At 34.5% G+C, this 19,543-nt stretch overlaps 1 protein-coding gene across 1 annotated transcript in view; it reads right to left on the bottom strand.

Annotated features, from left to right (window-relative positions):
• Positions 1 to 2,919: 2,919 nt before the first annotated feature.
• The window catches only part of VPS41 (VPS41 subunit of HOPS complex), a 156,683-nt gene continuing 140,059 nt past the window's right edge, over positions 2,920 to 19,543 (bottom strand). Inside the window, exons 23-29 of the mRNA XM_081344828.1 lie at positions 19,096 to 19,150; positions 16,427 to 16,567; positions 14,515 to 14,651; positions 9,938 to 10,037; positions 9,128 to 9,172; positions 7,422 to 7,501; positions 2,920 to 4,168 (exon numbers count right to left, since the gene is read on the bottom strand). Of these exons, the coding sequence (XP_081200954.1) occupies positions 4,088 to 4,168; positions 7,422 to 7,501; positions 9,128 to 9,172; positions 9,938 to 10,037; positions 14,515 to 14,651; positions 16,427 to 16,567; positions 19,096 to 19,150 (639 nt within the window). The 3' untranslated portion in view covers positions 2,920 to 4,087. The remainder of the gene's footprint in view (positions 4,169 to 7,421; positions 7,502 to 9,127; positions 9,173 to 9,937; positions 10,038 to 14,514; positions 14,652 to 16,426; positions 16,568 to 19,095; positions 19,151 to 19,543) is intronic.

The following is a 19,543-nucleotide window of genomic DNA, read 5'->3' as shown; positions in this document are numbered from 1 at the left end:
GATAAAAGTCTGGTGGAATATGCAGAAGATTTTTAAACAGAGGTTAAAGTTTTGTCCGCAATTTTTTTTGTTGGGAATAATTACAGATGCCACAGTTGTGGACACCAAGTTGATGTTGAATTTAATTACGGCGGCAAGACTTTTGATAGGCCAATACTGGAAGAAAGAGGAACTGCCGACCATAGAGGAGTGGACTTTAAAGGTTTCCGACCTGGCAGAGATGGCGAAGATTTCGGCCTATTTGAAAGATCATTCGCAAGAACGCTATATTATGGAATGGAGAAAATGGATTGATTTTATCCAGAACAAGTATAGGGTTAAGACGTTTTATGTAGCATTTGAATAAGTCTTCTTTCGTTTTTTTTTCTTTATTATTTTAGTTTTTTTTTTAATATATATTCAATATTATTATTATTTGTTTTATCTTATATAAGCTAGAGAGTGATGGATTTTAGAGTTTATAATTGTTAGTATATGATTGTTTATGATTGCTTTTTATATATATACCTTGTATTTAGCTCTGGGAAGTCGGGGGGGGGGAGGGGGGGAGGGGGGGAGGTAGGGAGGGGGGAGGAGGGAGGGGGAAGGGGGGATTCTTAAAGGAAAACTGTATTTTAAAACTTTTCAATAAAAAAAAAAGAAAAAGAAAAAAATTCTCCAAAAATAGTAGTCAATATTTACAACACAGTATTATAATGTGCTTATAGTTATACGGTATTTATAAAGACACATATTACAATATGGCAAAATAAACTGGATAATTTTTTTGTGACATCCAAGAACTATTTTAATGAGCAGTGTATGTCTCCTCATACAATTCTATATAGAAGCCATGTGGGTGCTATGGAAACAGATATTGCTGTAATCATACATATCATAAAGATTAAAGATAGCTTTAGATATATTAAAAAAACTGCCCCTACATTATTGTTGAGCACGATTTGCAAGTTTGGATATGACAGAAAGGAACATGAAAGAATCTTCAAACTGGGATGATGTAACCCAGATGACAGCATGCACATGATTGTATATAATTAAAGCCTGCCAGATTCATTCACTAGGAGAATGCTAAATCTCTGATTAATGCAGATGAGATAAAATAAACCACCATGTATCTCTGTAATTGCTGTAGCATGAACTGTCAAACTCTGGAGACTATTGTAAACATTTAACTAAAATGGTTTGTTACTGCATCATTATGAGCAAAACGTCAATTTGAATGACATGATTTATACAAATGCTGGGTTTTTTTTAGATATACAGCAGATATCTAGCATGTTTGAATGGAAAATCCAAGACCTCTTAATACAAAAAATACACAGCCACCTAACATGTATGTTAAGGGCATATTTTCAATCGAAATTACTTGAACATTTTGGCCCCAGCAAGCCAAAATTCTCAAATAATTCATGCCTCACTCTCCTATTTGAACTATTGCCATATTCTCTATCTTAAGTTCCCCTTAGAGATCATTAGGAAGCTGCAGCTGGTTCAGAATGCAGGTTTGAATAGGCAGGTTTGAATTGTTACATTTCCCTGGAACAGTATTGCCTGGAGATTTGACTTCCCCAACATTTATTGGGATTTAACACGGTTTAGAAGTAAAGGTACCAGGCTAGAAAATGAGAGATCATGAGTTCTAGTCCTGCCTTAGCCATGAAAGCCAGATAGGTGACCTTTTAGCTCAACCCACCTCACAGGTTTGTTGTTGTGTGAAAAATAGGAGGAGGAAGGTGTGTTAGACATTTACCACCTTACGTTATTTAAAATAATAATAGAAGTAGAACTAATAAAGGTAGAATAAATAAATAATAAAACCTGGTCATTTCAACAGAATCTTGAGAGATAAATAAGAACTGGTATTCATGTGGGTTATGAGACCATGACATAAAAGTACAGTTGACCTTTGTTATTCACAACTTTTTTTGGAATTTGCCTACACACTAGACCTTATTTGCAAATATCCATATTGACAGCATTTTTGTGGTCATTATTAGCTATTTACAGAGTAATGGAAAAATTGAGTCGCCCAAACTGCACGTTCCGTTTGAGGTTTAGTATTGTATTAATTAGTCCAGGGTTTGTGGCAATTTTATAGAACATAACTGCCACAAATGAGAATTAACTTAAAAATTTTAAAATTAGTTGATTATATATTCTCTATTGTTATTAAATCTTGTTGCTTTAATATCATTTATAGGATTGTAAGCTTCTTGAAGTCATTTGAAAATTGGAGTGGTATACAAGCCCAGGAAAAAACTAAACAAGATTGGGAAACACTATAACAGCAGTGAACAATAGATTAGCAATACTTCAATCACTTTTTACCTTCTACCATTAGCCACACTCAGCAACCCATGTTCTCGCTCCATACCTGAAATACTTCCAGGATGCTCAAAACTACCCATTTGCTATTCAAAGGCAGTTGCTTTGAATTTTGAAGAGCATAGGGGAATCTCCATTTGAAATAGGATATTTAAATTTAAAATGGGCCATGTTTTGCATACCACCTGACACCCCATATGATCTCCTGATAGTGTGCCATACATATTTAATCTATCACAGTACTCCCAAATTGTCTGCACCCACTCTCATACAGAGAGAAATCCCATTAATTTCAGTGTTCTACTTGGACCAAATGGATTCAAGGCATTATTTGTGGTCATGCAAGAAAAATACACCCACAAAATAAATAAAACCTTAGAAAGATGCTCTATACCAGATGTGATTAATCAACCTGGTTCATCACTTGGTGCCTATAGTTCTTTTCATCAGCTACAGATTGATTACAATACAGATTAGGATCTTTTACATTAAAGCATCTCCCTGCTCACTGAACTAGGTCCTTTCCCCATATCATTTCAATGACTCCAACTTATTTTGTATATATAAAAATAATTATGAGCTCCTTATAGCTCTTCATGCTCAATTGCCTTCTTACTACATTGTATAAATTGTGAAAAATGTTATTTCCAGATTTTCTTGGCCCATGTTTGTCAACCCCACAGTAAATTCTAAGCACTTCTCTACAAATTATATTCTTTAAATCAATTTAAAGCATGCCTTTATTGAAAATTTCACACACAAATACATGGATATCATTTAACAACCTGTTATCCATTTCTACTATAACTTTGTCCAGTCTCTTGTTACTTTTTAAATTGTTCTATACCTAGACGATCAGCAACTGCTCTTTGTTTATTTTTTCCACAAATTACTAATATAATTGGATAGTTCAAAATCAGAGGTGAGGAAAAGTATATTCGTGAGAGCTGCTTGGCATCATTTTCATTTTGAAAAAAATAATAAAAGGTAACTATCATGGCTAAGTAATACAACTTTTGATCAGCCTCCTCCTGCTGAGGTCCTTCTAGAAGTTTAAATTATAATTTCCATCATCCCATATTTTCAATTGTCAATAATACTAGGATCAGTTGTTTTCTGAGTCAGTTCTATGAATTCCTAAGGGATTCCAAGTGTGTGTGTAATAGCACAGTAAATTTGTCTGTCTCTTTTAGTATAATATATATTTCTGATTAGATTATTTCAAGTGACAAAAGGGGGAAATCTTGGCTTTAAGCTTTTTAGAAGCACCTGCCTACATCTAATATCACTTGAATATTTAAATATTTAAAACATATTTAAATATTCTTAACACTGACTGTCTTGCTACCAACAAAAATTGGAATTCTTAGAAGAAAAAAACGAGTAGGATGTAAATTGCGACTAATGTTTGAACCTGTTCATAAATATACATTCAAAATGCATACTGCAAACCATGCTTTAGTTTGTGGCCATACTGTATCAACGCTATAAATTTTCTCATAGACATTTATCTTATGTTATATAATATAGGTTTGGCCAAACAGGTGACTGATTTGAACTGCAGCCGTATTGAGTCAGTAACAATAGCCTGCATTTGCTCTTAGGACTTCAAATTTGTATAGGAAATATCAGTGAGATGTAAGATTAAAGGTCTTCTTATCATATAGTTAAACAAAGCAAGATATATATGAAGCATTGTTCTTTTGTCCCACATGAAAGCAGTCACATACACATACAGATGTTTTTGATATGCTAGAGAAGATTATTTTTTCATCTCCAAGATGGCGCTGCCTGGTCCACGGTGTTTAGCACTGCAAATATTACAGAAGTGTAATGAAGATTCCTGAAAATAAAAAAGCATGGATTGGTTTTATGATATTAGTGCATATTGGCAGCAAATAAAAGCAAAACATCTGACAAGATTATGACTTTTTTTTAAAAAGTACAATACAACATACCTTTATTAGCATAATTGAAATAAGATTATAGTTTTTTGTTTGTTTTATTTAATAAAGAGAAAATTTGGCCAAAGCATCATTATAACATTCATTCTTAGGTAAAAATTCATATACATAATTATGGTTCAAAACCATTAAGTGTGCCAAAATAAGTAAGTGTCATAAGAACTTTGCATTTCATTTCCTTCTCTTTTTCCTCATATATATAGAAATTTATATTCTGCCTTATAGCTGAAGTTTCCATGGGACTAATAACACATATTTTTTTAATATAGATAGGTACATGTTTAATGACTGAAATTATGACAGGCCCACAAAAAGTTATTATGACCCATCCTCAAAATTACAGTTGCTGCATAACAGCCTCCCAGCCCATGGTCACACAATGTTTTTTTGGCAATTGGCTTGCATTTACAACCTGCTGCAAGGTTCTGCAGTAAAAAACCAACAACATTATTTGTGGTATTTTTTTGACAATTTCCAGCAAAAAAAAAAGTCCATTTGGGAGAATGGAATTCTTTAACAATCATGTGATTTGCGTAACAACAGCAGTGACTTACTTTATGACTACTTTTAAAAAAACCCTGTAAGGTTGAGTCAGTGACCCACTTAATGATGGCAATGACCTATGACTAAGATTCCAGGTTCAGTTGTGCTTGTTAAGTGAGGACAACTTGTATCTCACAATATTTTATTTTATTGTTTTATTTTATATTGCGTTCATATTCTTTGAATGACAGACTTTGAAATAATTAGAAACCACATTTGATAGCAGTTTGCTTTAAGGATGATGGATTGTACAGTTGCTTGAGAAGCACAAATTCAGATTTCCTTTGTGTGCATGGGGTTAATCAGATGCTTTTCCAAGATTAATCAATATTTATGAAATGTGTCAATGTATGCCAATGTGACACCCTACTCTGTGAGCTGCACTGGTTTTCAGTTTGCTTCTAGTGCCATTCACTGTGCTCGTTATTACCAATAAAGTCCTACAGGGCATAGGGTCTGGTTACTGGAGGGACTGTTTGTCTTCCATAGCATCTGTCTGGCTGATTCAGTGTGGCAGGATTGATGTGCTCTGGATTCCTTCAATTAAACAATTATCTATCAGAAGCCCAATACCTTCTCTGCTTCAGCTCCTGCCCTCTAGAATCAGATTCCTCTAAAATCTGGATCCCACCTTGTTGGTATTTCAGAGAGCCTTGAAGACTTGGTTTTGTATCCAGGCCTTTGGCATTGGTGATTGAAATCACCTTCTACAAAATATGGGTGTGCTTTGGATGTTGTCTGGTTTGTGTCATGTTTTGTTCTTTGTTTTTATCGTTCTATTATTTTATGTCCTGTGTGTTTTATCTGTGAACTATCCAGAGTGGTTGAGAATGCAGATATAAAATTAAATGAATAAATGCCTACAAAATATAAACAAGTGAGTTTATTTACTCCACTAATAGAGTAACAGCTGTAATCTTAAAACATGCAACTCGAATTTCCACATTGCGAGGTTAAAACCGCATGAACATATTCCATATTTATTTTTGAGAAGATGCTTAAATATAGGGAGAAACAGAATCTAAATCTACCTCAGTTCTTAAGAAATGAAATTGATTTTGCTCCACAAGGGGACTAATATTTTGCCTACTGTTAACTGCAAGGAATAAGCTGGAAAAAATTGCTTCTGTGAGTCAAGGAATTAATTAGAAAATGACTTCTCGTATAATCTTTTCCAGTCCCAGAAGAAATTGTCACTAAACTGACTGAAAATCCCAGTTAAATGTGTACAGTATTGCAACATGCATGTTGAGTGCTAAATTATGCAACAAGTATTTTGACCCTGTTGTGGAAAAATCAATGTTTTCACAGATTAAAATGCCACCCTAATTATTCAATTATTAAACTAGTAGATTTTACTAAGGCTATCAAAATATAGGGATCGTACTAGATAATTTGAAACTAAACATTAAGAAAACCAAGATCATGGCATCCGGCCCTCTCAATTCCTGGCAAATAGATGGGGAAGAAATGGAGGTAGTGACAGATTTTATTTTCCTGGGCTCCAAGATCACTGCAGATGGGGACTGTAGCCAAGAAATTAAAAGACGCTTGCTCCTCGGGAGGAAAGCCATGGCAAATCTAGACAGCACACTAAAAAGCAGAGACATCACCCTGTCAACAAAAGTGCGTATAGTCAAGGCTATGATCTTCCCAGTTGCAATGTATGGCAGTGAAAGCTGGACCATAAAAAAGGCTGAGCGCCAAAGAATTGAGGCCTTTGAACTATGGTGCTGGAGAAGACTCCTGCGAGTCCTTTGGACTGCAAGGCGATCAAACCGGTCAGTCCTAGAGGAGATCAACCCTGACTGCTCTTTAGAAGGCCAGATCCTGAAGCTAAAACTCAAATACTTTGGCCACCTAATGAGAAGGAAGGACTCACTGGAGAAGAGCCTAATGCTGGGAAAGATCGAGGGCAAGAGAAGAAGGGGACGACAGAGAATGAGGTGGCTGGATGGAGTCACTGAAGCAGTAGGCGTGAGCTTAAATGGACTCCAGAAGATGGTAGAGGACAGGAAGGCCTGGAGGAACGCTGTCCATAGGGTCGCGATGGGTCGGACACGACTTCGCAACTAACAACAACAACAACTAGATAATTTGATTTTTAAGTGCCCATCCCATTAAATGGGATATAAAAATAACCTTTAGTTGAAGTCTAAGTGAACATTCCCTTTTACTATCTGAGTTATAATTAGATTCATAGAATAATACAACTGTTAAAAAACATTGTATTAGACAGATGGAAGTGGGAAAAGAAAGATTATTTTGTATCACCTTAGTACTGTAACTTGCAAGTCCTGCAGAGATCCAAATAAGAATAATTACTATATTATCATCCCCAGAAAACACATGCTCTTCTCAATAGCTGGCAAAAATATTTCATTTGTCCTTTTGCCTTTGACTAGGACAGGGGTCTTCAAACTTGGCCCTTTTATGACTTGTGGACATCAACTCCCAGAATGCCTCAGTCAGCATGCCTGGCTGAGGAATTCTGGGAGTTGAAGTCCACTAGTCATAAAAGGGCCAAGTTTGAAGACCCCTGGATTAGGACAATGTTCAGAATAAAAAGAGATTAAATCTGTCACTTACTGTGTTAGGTTCAGGAAAACATTCTTTGTGGAACATGTGCCTGCAATGAAATACTATTACGCTGAAAGATTTAGATGCATCTGGCAAGAGGAAAGAGAAAAATACACGATGTACATTAATGTAAGTAACATAAATCAGCAAAAGACTGTATGTACTGTGATAAAATATTACACTTTGTTAATGAACAGATATTTATAACCATTTTCAAAATTCTTTCACTAATTATATAAACTGAGTTTTGTTCCTGCATCTTCATGGAGATATCCTGTAACCATGTAGCATTATATGGAAATGCTAATGGTATTCTTAGAAATACCAAGACATTTCTTACTGTTTTATAGTTTTGTCCAAGAAAGATGTTCTTGTAATGTTCTGCTTACATGTTGGTGTGACTGTGACTGCATCTTTGAGTCAATCCTAACTCCTGATGATTATTTACACGTCCATGCAATTTTTTAAGCAGCATTTCCAGAAGTGGTTTCCCACTGCCTGCTTCCAAGGATTTTTCAATGGCACAAAATCAACTGCCTGGCCTCATGCCACTTTCCTAATTTCTAGCCTGGTGCCTTTAACCACTATACCAGGGGTAGGCAACCTCAGCTCTTTTATGACTCATGGACTTCAACTCCCAGAATTCCTGGCTGGCTCAGGAATTCTGGGAGTTGAAGTCCATGAGTCATAAAAGAGCCGAGGTTGCCTACCCCTGCACTATACCATACTGGCTCTCTAATGTCCTCCTTACAAATGCAAATACTCCCTACCACTCCCCAAAAACCTGTATTAAGACATTCCATTCTTTTTAAAACATTCCTTAGACTATCTGATGAAAGTATCTTATAATATTGTGATTCCATCGCTGGCACTTGGAGGTAAAATAATATTGATCAGGAAGAGATATTAGATTATTTTTGTTCTTGAAAGTCATATTTATCCATAGAAGCAAGTAGACATCTACTTCTAAGATGAACATACATTGTAAGAAAGAAACTAGATGTGACACATTAGTAAAATTTCCTACTCTGAGATCTCTATCCATAAAATGGATTATTATGGCCTCTTGAAATAAAGCAGTAAAATTCAAAATCAGTTATTATTTCTTTTTCTACTTAATTTTATATAGCTTCTCAATTTGATTACATAGTAATTAATTTGTTAATGGACTGTGACACTGCACTGTCATATTGTAAATTGGATTTCTTTACCATATAAAATACTGTAGCCTAATCTTTTTTGAAGGAAGCAAAGATAATTGGACTATCACTTTAAAGCTGGGAGGCAGTGCTTTGATAATGGAGACTACAGTTATGAATTTTGGAGAGCCACAGGCTACAAGGGTAGGATACTTTTTTGTATTTGGAACTGAAGTGTACCGATTTCTATTCTGCAAAATTGCTAAAAGGAGTCTAGTTTATATACCACTTGAATCAATACCATTCATTTTAAGCAAGTATTAGAAAAGGTTCCAATGGCATTATAAAGGGTCAAATTTAGCTCTTGTCTTAGATTACTCAACGTTTTTGTTTGAATTCATGTGGGAAAGAATACAAAGGGAAAAGAAGACATGACTAGATCTACTGGCAAGGCACTAAAATAACATTTATAACAACTAACATTACAGCAACCTGATATTCTAAACAGATTCCAGTCAGTATTTGTTCTCTACAGAACATGTATAGTGAATGTAAAGCATGGACATATATTTCTACCTGTAGGCAGTATAGGAGAAAGGCATATTTCACAGATATTTTCCTCTGTAAGAAAAGATAATGAAATACAAAGGTTAATATAATATATTGGTTTCTGTTTTGAATAGTAATTCTCAAAGTTGAGAAAATCTTTAACTACAGATAGTCCTTGACTTACAACCATTTGTTTAGTGACCATTTGAAGTTAGAACAGCACTGAAAAAAGTGACTTATGACCATTTTTTACACTTACAACCACTGCAGCATCTCTATGGCCACATGATCAAAATTTGGATGCTTGGCAACTAGCATGCATTTACGATGGTTGCAATGTCTCAGGGTCATGTGATTACCAGTTATTAACAACTGCATGATTCACTTAACAACTGTGGCAAGAAAGATCATAAAAGATCATAAAATGGGAAAAAACTCACTTAACAATTGTTTTGCTTAGCAACAGCAATTTTGGGTTCAATTGTTGTTATACATCAAGGACAACTTGTATAAGAAAAATAGGTTTTGATATCAGTGAAAATATTAATATATATTCAGTACCTCTAAATTCTCATGAACTACTGTATTTTGTAGACTAAATAATACAATTGAAAAATCATGTGCTCAACTATTGTTATAGCAAGCATAAGGCTCATCTCTTAAATCTATTATTTAGAAGAATACTTCACTGAAATAAAATTAGAGGTAAAACTCTTCCACTGCCAGAGTAGGTTTTAACAGAAGAGAATATTTGTAACTCTGGGTTAAACTGTGAAGTTCTGGGTGCTCAGAGATAGGTTTATATTTCAGTATTTTGCAACAATTTATGGAACTTACCATCCACAAGTACTCCACGCATTTGTGTTCGGTGCATCTTTTTCAGCAATGAAAGAGAATCAGCCACAAGAATCTTCTTGCATCCTTCCCGAAGCAAAATCTAGACAAAAACACAACTGTATGATAATTTGTTAGCAGCCTTTCTAATTTTATTATTAAGTCTAAATATTTTAACCAAAATAAATGACTTCTGGAGGTTTAAAAAAGGAATAATTAAAATTAAATATTACCGATGTTAAGTATATGTGATAAACAAAGAGCTGCTCAATCAATTTTAAATTAATATTCCTAACTGGTTAATCAACTACATTTTATTTAATCTTTTACATATTGATATCTATTGTTCCTATTTATTGCAGTATTTTTCATTCTATATTGTTTTAAAATTCCCTTTTGTTAAAGCTTTGTTTTAGAAGAAATAACATATTAAATATTCCCAAATTATAATCTGAAGCCATTATCTGGATTTGGACCAAATATTCCAATTATTTGGACTAAGTAATCAAAAAGAGAAATGAAAGCAAGTCTCTGAAGTATGCGAAATCTGTAGGGGAACCATTCTCATAACTTTGAACCTTATTGCCTTTGAGACAATTTCACATCACATTTTGTTATAAAAAACTCTCATCTTACTGTTTGTCTGCCAGTTTTTAATGATTTTTCAAGGATTATGAAATATATACACTAGTATAGAGGTTCTCATACTTTATGCTATTGTGATCTTCTAAAATAATAAAGGAATTCTGTAAGCCCTCTATGAAAATTAAATAATTAGGATTGGGTAAGAAAGATATAAATAATTTTTTAATAATTGAATTGTAGTTTATATATCATAGGACTCTGAAACTTTTTGACCTTGCACAAATAAAAAATACTTAATAATACTTAAACTTCATCTATGCAAGCCTCATCTTTAAAGGTTTTTTGACTAATTTGTTCATGACTTTGGGGATAGAGATGGTATAGTCAAAAAATATAATAGAGAACCTCTGGATTAACATACAATGGTAAAATTCTTCATTTTTTTTGGTTTTTACAAATATTATTTATTTGTTGTTATAACACTGCATTGAATCAAGAAAGAATGTATTATAATGTGTTAAGACAGTATTTATCCATCTTGGTAAATTTAAGATGTGTAGATTTCAGTTCCTAGAATTCCACAGCCATTATGCTGGGAATTCTGGAAGTTCAATCCACTCACCTTAAAGTTGTCAAATTTAAGAAACATAGAATTAGAGTGAAGTCAGAATTAAAGGCAAGTACCAGTCTATTACAAAAACAGGATGTTCATTTGGAGCTTTCTCCACTTTTCTCCATACATTGTGTTATTGTGGAAGGGGGCTCTGTATTAGTCATTTCACCCAGCAGAATCTTGTGAAGCCCAAGCAGCAAGCTTTATTTAGTCAATCTAGAGTCAGATTTTTCTCCCACCTAATAAATGCATCACAATTTCACAAAAGTTATTGAAAAACAGGGTATGAAAACTGAACAAAAAATGTTAGAAAAACAAAAGGACAAAATGTGAATTTTATACATAGCTCTTCATTTCATAAATCTAGGGAGTCAAACTATATATAATAACAGCAAATACTGCAGTTTTTCCCCCATTATTGATTGCAAAAGTTCTGTTATGCCAATCACAAAAAATAATCATTTTTTTTAAAAAAGAAAAATGTCTCATGCTTTGTGCTGCATCATTTTTATTATTTTGTACTGCAGTGACTGTTTTTATATGTCTTGAGGGGCTGAAATAACTTGTGATAATCTGAGAATATCAATGGTTCAGATCAAGATCAAGATCAATAATATGAGCTAGGATCACTAGCAGTTTGCTCCTGATTTCAAAGGGATGTAAAATATGCTCACTATTAGCAAATGAGATCTAAAAATGTGAAAAAGCTGCAGTGACTTTTTTCTCCCTGAAAAACAAGTATCAGATAAATTGCTTCAGCAGTACCCAATGACATGAATTCTCTGGATGAACTAATGAAACAAGTTTTCACAAGGAAAGTTACCTCCCAATTTCTCCCATTACACAAAAGTACAATCATATGCTAAACAAGTGAAAAGATTTCTCTGACACCCACTAGGCCAGGGGTTACCTGGGGATGCAAGACGATATTCCAGGGCATATGAAAACTGGGGTTTATAAATTTCAAAATTATAGTGTATATGCATAATTTGTTGCTGTTGTTTGGGGTGTGAGAATATACTAGAAGCATTCTAGGGGTGAGGGGTATAGAAAAGGTTGGGAACTGCTGCACTAGGCTAATCTTTACAAGCCTATTTTAAAAAGAAACCCAACAATTTGGTATTAAGTCCTTTGCTCTATTTGGCTGGACACAGAGAATAGGAGACTTAAACTATCCAAGTAAGAAAGTTTTGTTGATTTTCTCATACAATATTTTGTTATCATGTAGAAAAATCTAAGTATGGCCAGCTGTGAAGAGCCCATGCTCTGCAATTTTCCCCTTTATTACATATTTAAGAATTTTTAATGTGAAAAGCCTCATGCACCTGTCAGAACAGTGAGAAACAGAGTAATGCACTTGGTTTCCTCCACTCTAATATTGCTTGCAGTCATTAAAAGCAATTTTAATGGTATTTCCTGAAAATTCAGAAAGTGATTTCAGAACAGCTGAATTAGGAGAATAAACACATAATGATACAGGAAATTTTGCATGAAATTTTACAAAGAGCAAAGCAGAATTTTAACACAAATATTTGGAATTTTAACTGAAAGTTATCAGTTTGAATCAAGGATTATCACTGAACACTGGTGATGATAAAGAAGTGATCAGACACAGAAAGTAATATGAATATTTGATATTAAATAAAGGATAAATGAGAATTGTATGAACAGTAGATCCTAACTAAATAGGTAGATAAATGAAAGTCTATCCCTCAAATAAGTGGAGGAGCCAACTTGGCCTGAAAAATCCCTGCTAGTTGAAAATTGAATATCTGAAAGCTAAAGAAAACAAGAACATATTTTATATAAAATTCAGTTTACTAGAGTATTAGAAACCCTATGGCTCAATCTGAAAGATCCTTTTTTAAGTAATTTATGAAAGCAAAATTTCATTTTCTTTGAAAGTTTTGTATACATAGCTGTTGAAAATACAGGATCCTTCGTGTGGGTGTGTGCGCACACACCCACATGCATGTTTGCACATGTGAAGAGTCAAAATTAGGAAATTACTGTTTATTGCTTAAATTCAATGTAATTTTGCTCACCCTGGCAGACTTGTCAGAGTGTCGATTGTGATTTAATTATAATAAGAAAACACTGCCAGTGAAACAGCAATTTATTTTCTACTAGCTAAACACCGCTCCAAGGCATGTGTCACTTTTGATGCATGAGTGGCTCTACTTTAACAGAATGCACAATTTTATGGCTATATAAATTAAACTGCATCTGTCAGTACTCTACTTTATTTATGATTTAATATTCACTTCATTGAATAGTGAGATATAAAATGCAGGGATTTTTAGAATGCAGCTTTAACTTACTTACTTTTTAATTCCAAACAGACAACTCTGTTTTGCCTTCCTATGAATACTGGAACACCATCTCATAATACTGCCATTATTAGATAGGCTTAAATTATTGTCAGTGAGGACAATGGCAGGGATTTTTTTCTCATAGAACGCTCAGAACGGAGTTCCGGCACCTTTTTTGGATGGAACCTTGTAGGGTAGGCAAGGCAGGTTGTATGACATGTGTGAGTTCCGGCACCTTTTTCTTTTACAAAAAAAGCACTGGACAATGGCATTACTAAATTTAGTGATCTTCATCCTATTTCTATACAGTGGCAAGCATGCTACCTAATGCAAATCACATCTGGATGACAGCACTGAACCACATTGTCCAATATGAAATTTCTTGAGTTTCCTTTGGATGAGGGGCTACCAGTGCATAAATTTAAAAAAGGGAACACACGTGATGACTTGGCACATTATACCCATACAATGTTGCCTTGATGACCATTTTTTTCACAGAATCATAATGCTAATATGGATCTTAGAGGTCCTCTACTCTAATTCTTGCTTGGTATAATATATGCTAAAGGAATTCAGATAGATTGAGTTTCTATTTGAAGATCTCCAAATAAAGTGAAATATATTCCTTTTGAGAGGCAACCTATTTTACTGGTGGATGGCTTTTACTATCAAGAAATAACTCCTCATTTCTAAGTTGAATCTAGTTTCCTATAGTTACATTCTGATCCTGCCCTCCTGGACAACCTAGAACAAGTCCACTTCCTCCTCTATTTGACAACTTTTTCCATATCTGAAGATTGCTATATTTCCCTTCAATCTTCTTTTCTGCAAGCTAACATTTAGTTTCTTTTACCATTCTTCACAGGACATACTATCTTGGCCCTCCCCTGAACCTTCTTGTTTGTTAACATTCCTTTCAGACTGTGGTACCCAGTTTTTAAGATGGCTTGATCAGGATGCAGTGGAATGAGACAATTATTTTTTATGGCATGATTATTCTTCACAAGAATATGCACAGTCGTGTCATGAGTGGAGGAATGAATAAAGACAGCCAAAATCTTAAAATTTACCTGCAAATTATAATCCTGAAGAATCTTTACTAATGAATCTCTCAGGTTTGGAATCTCCATGCTTTCCTTAATACGATGAATCAGGAGAATAGGGTCAACATGAGTCCCTATATTGTTTAACAAGCCTGTAATAAAAGCTGTAAAAACATAGAGGACTTTAAGTCAGAATCAGAACGTGGAAGTCTCTCAAGTGGTGTAGGTTATTCTTAAAATCAGAGTGAGAAAAAAATAGAAAGCTAAAGATATCTCTATGAAAGATCAAGTTATTTTCAGGAGGTGTTTTTTTTTTTAAAAAAATTAAGCTATATACTTCAATTAAAAAGCTCTGGATTTTCTTGTAGATCTGATTCTTTGAATAATTTGAAAGGACAGTCTGAAATAGTCTTAATTTTGTTTGCTGACATCTTGGCTTTTTAGACATACTTAAGGGACGCGGTGGCTCAGTGGGTTAGGATGCTGAGCTTGTCGATCAGAAGGTCGGCACTTTGGCGGGTCGAATCCCGAGTGCCGCGTAACAGAGTGAGCGCCTGTTACTCGTCCCAGCTTCTGCCCACCTAGCAGTTCGAAAGCACGTAAAAATGCAAGTAGAAAAATAGGGACCGCTCCGGTGGGAAGGTAACAGCGTTCCGTGCGCCTTTGGCGTCTAGTCATGCCGGCCACATGACCACGGAGACGTCCTCGGACAAGCGCTGGCTCTTCGGCTTTGAAACGGAGATGAGCACCGGCCCCTAGAGTCGGAAACGACTAGCACGCATGTGCGGGGGAACCTTTACCTTTACCTTTAATGTGGATCTACATTTATTCATATTTTCTCTTTGATAGTAGCAAGAATAATCTTGATGGTGTAATTCATTTTCTCATGTTCCGCTAGTCTTTTAATCTTAGATCATAAAATCATATAGGTCCTGTTCTTTGTTAACTGCCTAATTCATACCATTATTTTTTCAGTACACTTTGTATTCAAGTTCCTAGACTTTCAGCCTGCCAGCATTTATTTATGTATTCATTTAGACATACACATTATTCTCTTTCAGTAACGTATATCTACGTTGTTTCTCAAGAACAAGAAGTTTTCTTACACCCTCTTTCTATTAGTCTCTCCTCTTCCTGATATACTCTATTATTCTTTAACTCAAGCCTCTGACTTTATTATTTCTGACTTTATTATTTCTGTGTCTTTGTCTATGGCTTTTCTGCCATACTTCCAGTCTTTCTCAGAATTATATTTTTCTAATTTTACACTGTGTTCTCATACCAGCTTTTGCACTTAAGGAATCTTCTCCCAATTTATATTAAAGGGTTTTTCCCCCCAATCACAACAGCCTACCAGTTCCTCACAATGTATTTACACGCAGAGGAAAATTAATTTTCTTCGTGGAATGATTTGCAAATGCTATTGCTGACTTTACATTTTGGCAGTAAGAACACTAGTAAATGTTTCATGGAAATCACAGCAGTTCTGGCAATAAAAGACAACATGTTTGCAGATGTACAAGGAGAAGGCATTTTCTTTTCTTAAGACAGTCTAGTCATACTTAAAGGAATTTTTATTAGGAAAAAACATATTATTTAATATTTTTTATTAAGGGGGGCAAATTGCCTTTATAAAGATTCTTAGGAAAACCCAAAAGTTCCCAGCACCTTCCCTAATTTGTTAGACAACAGCAAATGTCACACAACTATGGAATAAAGTAATCAGTTATATTTTTCACCACCATTATGTTTTTTCAATAATTAAGCTGATGTTCAATTACAATGATTATATTGCAACTCACTTCTTTGTATTATTCAAATTATTTTCAAATCAATCTGACTATACTGTCTTCTTTACCATTAATTAAATTCATTCTCTGTCTTATTGACACAGACATAACCATATTATAATAAACTGGGCAAAGACTACATTGCTTACGAGGTTTGTCAATTGAATACAAAATAAGGTCTTCCCAAAGTTCAGCATCATCTTGTTCCTTAGCAAACTCTATAGCTTTATCTACATCCTTTAGATCTTTCATGATCATTTTCAGGGCACTTCGACTATTGCCCATTCGACCTGGAAAGAAAAAAAAACCCCTTAAAAACAATAACAAAGCACCATTTAATTCTATGAGCAGAACCCCACTTCCTTTCTGGTTTTATTGTCTTCAAAAGTGCCTTCCCTAACCTGGTGGTTTCAGACGGGTTAAACTACAACTTTCCTAATCCCTAACAAAAATAACTATGCAGATAAATAAAGAGAACACAATCATTGGACCATATTTCCAGATTAAGAGAGGCTCTGTTGAAACACTTTAAAATCCTTGGGTTTTTTTCCTTTTAGGAAAGAGCATCTATTTAAATGAAAGCTATATATTCTATTTCCAAAGAAATCAATAGTCCCAGAGTACATTCAAATACCTTCTTGTGGAATTCAGTTACATACTGAATTATATGCAGCAATAAGGGTTGAAAAAGCAGCACAGAGAGTAGGCCCCAGAATATAGCCAGGATAAAACCTCACTGCTTTCAGATTGCTGCAAAATATCAACAATGCAGCTTCCTGCCATTTTTAGTTGGAGAACTGATTTAAAACTAACATTCTTAATTCTAATGTTACTTAATATTAGTTAAGTAATAAATTTTAATCAAGCTGCTTTACAGGCAAAAAACCTCAGAATTTTAGAAAGAGATATACTAGGAACATTAGCCTCTTGTTCAAAGCACAATCCACGATCATATCTGAACAGCGAGAATGTGCAAAAACTCATCTGTGGTAGCCATAACCGTCTGGATCATACATGAACAATATTTGACATTCATTTGTTAGTGGTTACAGACATTTATTTTGACTGCTTTAAAAATTCTCTCCTCCCCCCTCAACTCCCCCCCCCCCATTTCTGAAGTTCCTGTCTTGGAAAATTTTTTATACAGTGCATTTAAAAAGTCTATACACTCCTGTTAAAATGCCAGGTTTTTGAGTTGTAAAAAAATTAGATTAAAATGTATCACTTCAGATTTTTTTCTACATTTAATATAACGTATAAGCTAAACAATTCAATTGAAAAATAAACTGAAGTCTTTGGGGGTGGGGGGGAATAGCAAATAAGAAAAGTACAATAACATGGTTGTATAAGTGTGCACACTCTTGTAAGTAGAGATGTGGCTATGTTCAGAATTAACCAGTCACATTCAAGCTGATCTTAAATAGTAGTCAGTACACACCTGCCATTAATTAAAATATCTCCGATCAAGCCAGTTTAAGTTCAGCTGCACTTCTCCGACATTTACCCTATTGCCTCTTACAGCAAAAGACATGGTCTGCAAAAAGCTTACAAAGCATCACACGGATCTTATTGTTGTAAGTTATCAGTCAAGAAGAGTATCAAAAAATTTCCAAGGCATTGGATAGAACATGGAGCACAATGAAGACAGTCATTAACAAGTGGAAAAAATATAGCGCAACAGTGACATTACCAAGAATTGGATGTGCCTCCAAAATTGATGAAAAAGGAAACTGGCCTGAGAGGCTGCTAAGAAGCCTACAGCAAGATTAAAGAAGCTGCAGGAATTTCTGGCAAATACTGATTGTGTACTACATATGAGAACAAACTCCCATATTCTTCATATGTCTGGGCTATGAAGAGAGTAGCAAGACAAAAGCCTTTTCTTATAAAGAAGAACATTGAAGCCTGTTATATTTTGTAAAATCCTACATCAAGTTTGACAAAAGCATGTGGGAAAATGTGTTATGATCCAATGAGACCAAGGCTAAACTTTTTGGCCATAATTCCAAAAAGTATTTTTGGCGCAAAAACAATACTAAGCATCACCCAAAGTACACCATACCCACAGTGAACTATGGTGGTTGCAGCATTATGCTTTCGGTCTGCTTTTCTTCAACTGGAACTGGAGCTTTAGTCAACGTGCAGGGAATTATGAATAGTTCCAAACAATAAGTGAATTTTTGGCATAAAATCTTCAGGTCTCTGTTAAAAAGCTGAAGCATACCTCCAAATCAACAATAGAATGGCTTCACCAGAAAAAGATCAAAATGGCTTGGTGAGAGCCTTGACCTGAAACAACTGAAAATCTATGGAGTGACATGAAGAGGGCTGTGTGCGGGAGATGCCCTCACAATATGACAGATTTGGAGCGCAATTGCAAGGAAGAATGGGCAGATTCCCAAGGTGAGATGTGCTCCTATCCAAAAAAACATAATGTTGCCATTTATTTTTTTATACCATTTACTAATGGTCATCTTACCTCATGGTAACTCTGGTCGTATCACAAAATCAAAAGGTTCTTCAACAAAGTGTTAGTTTAATGCAATCTCATTACTGTAAGATTTTTATTTTTTCCTCTAAAATATTTCAGTTTGCTCTTCAATTGAGTTATACAGCTTATATGTTATATTAAAGGTGGAAATTTTTTTTGAAGTGATATATTTTTATCTAGTTTTTTATATCTCAAAAACCTGGTATCTTAACAGGGGTGTATAGTATCTTAACAAGGGTATATTACACTTTATACAGGTGATACAAATACTGGTTTGATAATTTCTCAGTAAAACCAAACAAAATGAAACACAATAAAGCTACTTACTCAAAAGATAAACAGTCTCTTCCACAAAGAATCTTTGCTGACAAATTTCAAGAGCCTGTAATTTCAAAAACAAAGTGTTAATATAAAACAGTTTAATATTATAGATAAATAATGAGATTAGCTGCACATTTCTAAGGTCCACTGCAGTGAGTAGAATATAACAATGTTGCCGAAGGTTAATGAACATCCAGCTATTTCTAGTTTGGTGAATGCTAAAAGAAGACACATTTTATTCACTGCCTTGTAGAATCATTTCTAAGTATAATGAATAAGAGTACATAGGTGACCTTAATTTAAAACTTCTAAATAATTCCAGAAAGGCCAGCCCAGTGATTTTTTTTGTAGAATTAGCATCTATAGCATATAGTTGGAAAGCAAAATTCCCAAGGAATTTTTAAAGATATTTTCATAAACAGAAATGCATGATAAACATAGGCAAGAAACCTGG

This window comes from Vipera berus, assembly GCF_964194415.1.
Source record: "Vipera berus genome assembly, chromosome: Z".
Taxonomy (NCBI): domain Eukaryota; kingdom Metazoa; phylum Chordata; class Lepidosauria; order Squamata; family Viperidae; genus Vipera; species Vipera berus.
This window is presented reverse-complemented; position numbering and strand designations above follow the sequence as displayed.